The sequence below is a fragment of the Tupaia chinensis genome, unplaced genomic scaffold (assembly GCF_000334495.1).
Source record: "Tupaia chinensis unplaced genomic scaffold, TupChi_1.0 Scaffold149501_1, whole genome shotgun sequence".
NCBI lineage: Eukaryota > Metazoa > Chordata > Mammalia > Scandentia > Tupaiidae > Tupaia > Tupaia belangeri.
This window is the reverse complement of record NW_006209345.1, coordinates 1,669,609-1,678,511: the sequence shown is the minus strand read 5'-3', so window position 1 is coordinate 1,678,511 and position 8,903 is coordinate 1,669,609. Positions and strand designations below refer to the sequence as shown.

The 8,903-nt window shown below is 45.1% G+C and overlaps 1 protein-coding gene and 1 pseudogene across 1 annotated transcript in view; one reads left to right on the top strand and one right to left on the bottom strand.

Moving 5' to 3' along the window:
- The window catches only part of IGHMBP2 (immunoglobulin mu DNA binding protein 2), a gene marked incomplete in the record, with an annotated part of 44,290 nt that overhangs the window by 14,441 nt on the left and 20,946 nt on the right, over nucleotides 1–8,903 (top strand). The window contains 4 exon segments of the mRNA XM_027769394.1: nucleotides 329–521; nucleotides 1,697–1,794; nucleotides 5,905–6,068; nucleotides 7,580–7,780. Of these exon segments, the coding sequence (XP_027625195.1) occupies nucleotides 329–521; nucleotides 1,697–1,794; nucleotides 5,905–6,068; nucleotides 7,580–7,780 (656 nt within the window).
- On the bottom strand, nucleotides 4,108–5,117 carry LOC102501992 (programmed cell death protein 10 pseudogene; annotated as a pseudogene).

Here is an 8,903-nt window from a genome sequence, read left to right as displayed (position 1 = left end):
GACAGAAAGTGAGAAATCACCCCCCAGGGGGGATGGTCACGCCGCAATCCTTTCTCCTCCGTTCTCCTCTCGGGATCTTGGGCACACACGCACACGTGCCCGGCTTGAGTTTTAAGCCACTGGGTCTGGGACGCGAACCGCGGTCGACTACGTGGGAGTCCAGCGACATAGCCATTACGCTAACTGCTGTTCCCATACCTGGTGTTTTTTTAAGCAGCTGGTACTGAGATTTGAACTGTGGTCGGCTATGTTGAATCTGGCTTCTTTTAAGCAGAGCATAACCACTGTGCCATGAAGCTTGCCTGTAACTGGGCTTTCATTTCTACAGGTGATATAGTAGGTCTATATGATGCTGCTAACGAAGGCAAGCAGCTGGCCACTGGTATCCTGACCCGGATCACCCAGAAATCAGTCACGGTGGCCTTCGATGAGTCCCATGATTTCCAGTTGAACTTGGGTCAAGAGAATTCCTATAGACTTTTGAAACTTGCAAATGACGTCACTTACAAGCGACTGAAAAAGTAAGTATGTGTGATGGGAAATCACACACGGAATGTTTATCACAACTCACTCATTCTGACTACTGCTGCTTCAAAAAGTTTTTAGGGCTGGGGCTGGCAGGTGGTGTGGTGGTTGGGGGTGCTGGACCCCCACATGGCTGACCACAATTCAAGTCCCAGTCCTGTGGCTTGCTTTCTCACTTTCCTTCTCTCTCTCACTCTGTCCCTCTCTGGTCAAATTAAAATAAATAAATGAATAAAATTAAATTAAAAAAAATATTACTTTTTTTTCTGAACTTTTAAAAAATAGTTTTAACGGGCTGTTTGACAAAGCTAATCATCTTGGTGCTTTTTTTTTTGAATAATAATGGAGGGCATGGCATTTAATATTGTTTTCATATCAATAATACATAACCCCTTGGAGTGGCTAGCCCTGTCTTGAGTGAAATTTTATGTGGGATAATTATGTATAAGGAGAAGGGAAGAAAAAAAATTCTTTAAAAAAACCTAATTATTTAGTTATTTAATTCCATTTGTTATTATTGTTTTTTAAATTTGACCAGAGAGAGATAGAGAGAAAGGAAAACTGAGAAAGCACCCTCAAAAAATTTCTTTTAAAAAAATTAAAAAAAAAAAATTTTTTTAGGGCCAGCAGGTGGCGTGGTATTTCAGGTCCTAGACTCCCACATGGCTGACCGCAGTTAGAGTCCCAGCCTGGCGACTTGCTTGCTTTCTCACTTTTTTTCTCTCTATATCTCTGGTAAGCTCAATTAAAAAATGGTAATGATATTAAGTAGAATTAAATAAATACTTCTTTAATTTTTTTTAAAAATGTCTTTTTATTGCCAGAGAGAGGGGGGAGGGAGAAAAGCACCCGACATTGGGCATGGTCATGCCACAATCCTTTTTCCATCCTGCCAGGATTTGGGGCACAGACACACATGCTCCCCTTGTTTTTCAAACCACTGCAGCTGGAATTCGATCCATTGTCAGCCACGTTGGGTCCAGCTCTGTATGCAGAGGGCCAACCACTGCACGGTGGGGCCAGCCCCTCACCCTGGCCACTCCTGCTGTTGAGCATTTAGCTGTAAGTTACGTTGGCTTCCCAGATGAGATGCAGTCATTCTGGGGTGGGACTCAGGGCCTTGGGTGGCTAGTCCTCACTGAGTCCTAATTTTAGTTTTCTTTCTTGGCAGAGCTCTGCTTGCTCTGAAGAAATACCATTCTGGGCCGGCGGCCTCACTCATAGAAGTTCTCTTTGGCATATCAGACCCCAGTTCGGTCAGCGAAATACGTAAGAACTTTTGGATTTTCTTTCTTTTTCAAAAAATTTGCTATAGGCAATGTATATTCACGAGAGAGAAAGAGAATGAGAAAACCCTGCCCAGGGGGATGACTACCCTACAATCCTTTCTCATCCATTTCTTATTCTTTGGGGGATTTGGGGCACAAACATGCATCCAGCATGTTTTTTTAAGCCACTGGGGGTGGCACGTGAACCACGTAGTCATCAATGTGGGATCAGGCTGACTTAATCACGCCACTGGCTGGCCCAAAGGCTCTCATTTTTGAGAGGAGTTTAGTGTCCCCTCCAGCACTGTCCTAATTTAACAGTTCTCTAGATCCTGGACTTTGCCAGTTTTTAAAGCATTGGTTTCAGTCAAATCTAATGCAAGGGGTACCCCACAACCATTTCATATTGTACCTATGCTTCCATACTGTAGTCTTCTGTTCATCTTAAACATAAGGCTGACCATGGGACCATCAGATGGTGTAATGGTTAAGTTGCTGGACTCCCACATAGTCGACCGTGGTTCAAGCCCCGGCCCTGGTCGCTTAAAACTCACGCCGGGCACGTGTGTGTGTGTGCCCAAAATCTCAAGAAGAGAATGGAGGAGAAGGGATTGTGGTGTAGCTATTCCTCATGGGCGGAGTGTGTGTGTGTGTGTGTGATTTCTTGCTCTCTCTCTCTCTCTCTCTTTCTTTCTTTCCAGGGAGCTCATGAGCCTTATAGCAAAAATCTCTCTCCAAAAAACAAAACAAAACAAAACAAAACAAAACATAGGTCTGGCCCTGTGGCCTAGTGGTTAAGGGAAACAGATTTCACATGGCCGACTGCATAGTTTGAATCCTGGTCCCTGTGACTTGAAAAACACGGGGCGTGTGTATATGTGTGCCTAAAGTAGTGCCAAGATGGAGCGAGGAGAGGAGGTGGTGGTGCGACTGTACGCCATTGAGGGGTGCTCCCCCCTGCCCCCCACCCCCGTCTCCAGGACTCGAACCACAGTTGGCCATGTGGGAGTCTAGAGACATAACCGCTATGCCATCTGCTGGTCCCTTGCTTTGTTTTTAATGCCAGAGAGGACATGTGCATGCCTTGGGGATTGGCAGGAAAGCACTTCTAATGGGTCCTGCTCATACTGCAGTCTCCTCCTTCATTTCTACTTTCCACCGGAATCTTAGGTATGTGTGCACAAGCCCAGCTTGTTTTTATTATTTTTTTAAGGTTTTTTTTTTTTTTTTTTTTGCCTTAGGGCACATGTGCTTGCTAGAGAGAGAGAGAGACAGACAGAGGGAAAGTGGGAAATCACCCTCCAGGGGGATGGCCGTGCTGTAATCCCTTCTCTTCCGTTCTCCTCCTGGGATCTTGGGCACGCATACACATGTGTCTGGTGTGATTTTCAAGCCACCAGGTCTGGGACTCAAGCTGCAGTTGGCAATGTGGGGAGTCCAGTGACATAACTGCCACATCATCTGCTGGTCCCCCAGCTTGTTTTATAAAGCCTCTGGGCCGGCAGTTAAGCCGCAGTTGGTCATGTGGAGTCCAGAGTCCTCTGCAGTTAAGCACTGCTGCACTGTGGCAGCCGTATTAATAGTTTTTTAGGTTTTTGCCAGAGGAGACAGTGAGATGGAAAGTGAGAAAGGACACCTGGAGGGGATGGCCACACCACAATCTCTGCTTCTCTGTTCTCTTTTTGGGACTTTGGGGATGTAAGCACACTTGCCTGGCCTGATTTTCAAGCAGCCAGGTCTAGGACTCGAACTACAATCAAACATGTGGGAGTCCAACCCCGTGGGCTCTTGTCACTCTTATGGTTTTTTTTTTTTTTTTTTTTTTTTGGTCATTTCACTTTGTCATTTTATGGGCACTTAAAAGATGAACAATGTGGTAGAAATGAATATATTCAAAGAAACGTTTACTTCATTTTTGTTATTCTGTAGCGTGAGTTGGCAAACTTCCCATAGGGGGAAAGACTGTAAATATGTAATTTTTTTCCTGATATTGTCCTTTATTTTATAATTGAAAAATGAAATCATTTAACATGAATACTTGATACATAATTCTCTTTAAATTTCTCTATGGTGCCACCAAATATTGTTAAATACATTATCTTGCAGCATATCACTTTCAAGTTAAAATGTCAGAAACAAACACCAATATTTACAATTCTTTTAAGGAATGTTATATAATGACACATGAAGGCATAAATTCTGTGGCTTATAATTCTTAAAAGAATGATAGTAGCAAAAGTGATGCAAAAATCTTCAGTGTGAGGTTATGATTAAACTACATTTTACAAAAATATGGTGTAAGAAGCATCCTGGATTAGATCCTCTCAGGAGGGACTGATAATTTATAGTCAAACTTGAAAAATTTACAGATAAAGGCAGTCTAGTACTGCTACTGAAAAGCACATCTCTTAACATATACAACTTTCAGGCCACAGGTTTTTTTTTGTTTTTTTTTTTTTTGAGAGGTTTTTCTATAGAGCACGTGCGCTCACCAGAAAGATAGAGAGAGACAGAGAGACAGAAAATGACAAATCACCCCCCGGGGGGATGGCCACGCCCCAGTCCTTTCTCTTCTACTCTCCTCTCAGGATCTTGGGCACGTATGCACAGCGCGAGTTTAAGCCACCAGGTCTGGGACTCGAACTGTGGTCAACTACATAGGAGTCCAGTGACATAGCCATTAGACCATCTGCTGGTCCCCAGGCCACAGTTTTGAAGGTCAAGTTGGTTGGATGAATTAGTTGCTTGGCACTTACAAACACATTTATTGTCTCGCCATCTTTAAAATGTGGTTTCAGACTATCACTGAAACTTTTGGAGTTCTTACAAATTCTTTCTTTTGGTGTTCAAGTGCCGTGTGATTCTAGTATTGCTATTTCTCGAAGACATTATTCACTGCATCAAGAAGTTCTTTTATTACCCTAGCTATATCCTTGATTGTCTGCAGAAACCTCACTCTGTCACTGATCTCATCTGGGATCTTACTGAGAATTTGTTTAAGTGCTTGTGCCTTTTCATTTAGGTCCTGGAATTCTAGCTCTGGTTATTCAGTCATATACTTTTCTACTTCATCAGCTGCCATAAACGAAGAAGGGACTCTGAAGTTAACTTGTACACTTTTTGTCTCTAAAATTTTCAGTATGCTGTCTTGTGTGGGACCTGGATTTTCCTTTTTGGTCTTAATGAATGTGGCTCTCAGTGTCTGAGCTGCAGATTTACTTGTTCTAGCTCATTAAACACAGGATACATGACTGCCTAGAGGGGCATAGACAGCATGGAAGTGGTCTCAGCTTCATTCTTCATCTCTTCCATTGTCATCTTCATTCAAAAGCCAACTACAGTAGAAAAAGCAGTGCCAAAATGCCGAGTAATCTTTATTCACTGTAGTATTTCTTCTGTGCGTGTGTGATGAAAGAACAGGGCACCACACACACCAGCAACTGAGGCACTGCCTTCATTTCCCACCTTTGGAGCCCTCTTTAACTCCCAGATCAATTCACACTGGTGATGCCCAATATGGAATTTTTTTGGAGGTTTAGTCATTTTTGTTTCATGAGAGAAAGAGGGAATGAGACAGGCACTCCCAATAGGATCTGGTCACACTGCAAGCCCCATTGTCCAGCTCTCCAGCTGGCCAGAATCTTAGGTGCATGCTGCTAATGCATTTTAGCTCAACCCAGGAGCCAAACCTACTGTTGGTCAAGTGGCTTCCCGCACTGCAGATCAGTACACCCCAATATGGAATACTGCAGCCAGGCTGACTGCAGCCAGGCTGACTGTAAATACTTAGGCTTGGAGAGCTGTACAGGATTCTCTTGCTACTGGGCTGTAGCAATAAGCAGCCATAGATACATGCAAACAAGCGTGGCCATATCCCAATAAAACAGGAAGACAGGCAGTAGACTGGATGTGGTCTGTAGTTTGCCGATTTCTGTTCTAGGAGAGATCTTTCAAAAATAAAGCAGACAGATTTTGTGTTGATTGGATTCACCCTAACCCAGGGAGGTCCAGCATATTCCTGTGTGCATCATTCGCTCCTGTCAGTGTCCATTCTGGAGAAAGTACCCGGGTGGCAGAGAACTGCAGGCTGATGCTGGTGCTTTTTCTGCAGATCCACTGACGTTCCACAACACCTCCCTGGATGCCTCCCAGAAAGAAGCGGTTTCATTCGCTCTGTCCCAGAAAGAATTGGCCATCATCCATGGACCCCCTGGCACCGGGAAAACGACGACTGTGGTTGAAATCATTCTTCAGGCTGTGAAACAAGGCTTAAAGGTGGGCAGCAGGTCCTTTTGGTCATCAGTGCCCGTCAGCTCCCACTGTACCTGATGTCCTCAGGAAGGCCTCCTGATGTGAACCTAGAACCTTTCCATGTGGGTCAGCCTCACGGAGGGTGCATTTTACTGCCACACCACTGTCCAGCCCTGTAGTTTGGTGCTTTTTCTTTCCGTATATAGAATGAGAACCTATGTGCCTCTGGACAGATAAGCGGAGTGGAGGAATGACAGGCATAGGAAGAGGTAGGCAAGGTCTCCTCACTGGAGTTCTTTTTGTCTAGAGGTTGGGGATATACAGGGCCTCTCCTCTGCCTTCTCTGCCAGCTGCCACCTACTTCAATAGTGGATTGTAGTTCTGGAAGCAAGGTTGAGCCCATTCAGAGAGATTGTCCCTTGTTTGATTTTGTCAGATGATAAAATGGTGGATTTCAGTACACATTTTACTTTTTTTTTTTTTTTTTTTAAGAGAGATTTTTGCTATAGGGTATGTGCACTCTCTGGAAAGTCAGAGACAGAGAGACAGAAAGTGAGAAATCACCCCCCCAGGGTGGATGGCCATGCCTCAGTCCCTTCTCCTCCATTCTCCTCTCAGGATCTTGGGCACTCACGCACACGTGCCTGGCGTGAGTTTAAGTCACCAGGTCAGGGACTCAAACCATGGTCGACTACGTGGGAGTCCAATGACATAACCATTATGCCAACTGCTGGTCCCATTACTTTTTTTTTTTTTTTAACTTTCCAGGGGTTGTGCATGCTTGCCAGAGAGTGAGAGAGAGCGCATCCCCTCAATGGGGCATGGTCACACTGCCATCCCTTCTCCATTTCTCCATCCTGTCAGGATTCTGGGCATGCATGCACATGCACCTGGTGTGTTTTTCAAGCCATCAGGGCAGCACGATCGGCCATGGGAGATCTGGCTCTCTGAGCTGAACTGCTGTGCTGTGGGGACTCTGACATTTTAGTTTTAAAATTTTTTTCTTTCTAGTTGTTAGTTACCTAGAATTTTTGGTGCTTGGATGACTGACATGTCTGTGAAGATGTGATTTGGCAGATAGTGTACAGTTTGCTGTAACGTGTGTTTACACCGTCTTCACTGTTAAAGCTGTATGTTTATACTGCAGTGCTGCCGGTTGTCCATGCCCTGCCCTTCTCTCTTTTCCTTTAAGGCTGTGCATTTGACTGTGAAATTAAGGGGTTTAATGAAAACAGAAATTATCTGACCTTTCTTTTTTTTTTAGTTTTTCGTTTTTGCTACATAGCACGTGTGCCTGCCAGAGAGTGAGAGCGAGAGAGGGAAAGTGAGAATCGGCCTCCTGGGGGGAAGGCCATACTGCAATCTCTTTTCCTCCAGTCTCCTCTGGGGATTTTGAGCACGCTTGCATATGCACCTGGTATAATTTTCAAGCTGTCAGGGGGTCCGGGACTTGAGCCACCATGTGGGATCTAGAATCTTAACCTTCACACCACCTGCTGGCCCACCCAATCGTAATTTTCGAGCAACTTTTTCAGGTTCTGTGCTGTGCTCCCTCCAACATCGCTGTGGACAATCTAGTGGAGCATCTGGCTCGGTGTAAGCAACGGATTCTGCGCCTGGGGCACCCCGCCCGGCTCCTGGAATCCATTCATCAGCATTCTCTCGATGCGGTGTTAGCAAGGAGTGACAGCGCCCAGATTGTCGCCGATATCAGGAAGGACATCGATCAGGTCTTCGTAAGTATTACTTGGCCAGTGTCCCCTTTACGCATAGTCTCCTGGGTTGCTGTCTTTGTAGAGTGAATTTGTCTGTGTGAGTTCCTCTGCTTTTCTCTTGCTCCATCAGTTCATCTAATAATATCAAAATTAGACATTTTTTTTATGGGCTATTCTTTCTTTTTTTTGAGACTTTTTTTGCTATAGGGTGTGTGCGCTTGCCAGAAAGACAGAGTAACAGAGAGACAGAAAGTGAGAAATCACCCCCCAGGGGGGATGGCCACGCCGCAATCCCTTCTCCTCCGTTCTCCTCTCGGGATCTTGGGCACGCACGCACACGTGCCTGGCGTGAGTTTTAAGCCACCGGGTCCGGGACGCAAACTGCGGTCGACTACATGGGAGTCCAGCGACATAGCCATTACGCCAATTGCTGGTCCCCATTTTACATTGTTTTTGTGAAAGAGGACAGGGCAGCCTGGAGAATGAGGTAGGCCGGCGACAGTCCAATTTGAGATGGTGGTCTTCCTGGCCGTCTAGTGTTTGCCCTTCGTATGTGTCTAATCACGTGTCCTGCTCACCCTCTGCCAATCTTGCTCTTACATCGGCACTCCTCGGTGTCCTAGCCTCAGAGTGCCAGCAGCAGGGAGGGCACTGGGCCCACCATTGTGGGGGCTGCTCTGGAGCAGGTGGAGCTCCTGCTAGCAGGGGCAGCCAGCACACTTGGGAAGAGGACTGGGACAAACGCACGCCCCTCAAGGTTGAAGGTGGTGTAGGAGTATGCGGTGATGTTATTTGCTCCATCTCAAACATGGACAATTTCATTTTCTTCTTTCATTTCTTATTGCTGAAATCGATGCTTTTCAGGATTTTTTTTCTCTATAAATCAGGCACAGTCTTAGCTCCCCTACCAAAATCCCATCTTCCAAAGCAGAAATCACAAATAAGGAAAAAAGTTACATATCCATTTGAGATATTAAAGTATATTGGGGTTTAGATAAGCTTTTTTTTTTTTTTTTAATAGATCACAGATTAGTTTATTTTTAACACCCATCATGCCATGAATTCATAGGGAATAGGTTCCAGTAGCTCAGGCTCCTTTCCATTGGTTCTCACAAAGTGTGCTTCTCTGGGTGGAGCAGCTGGC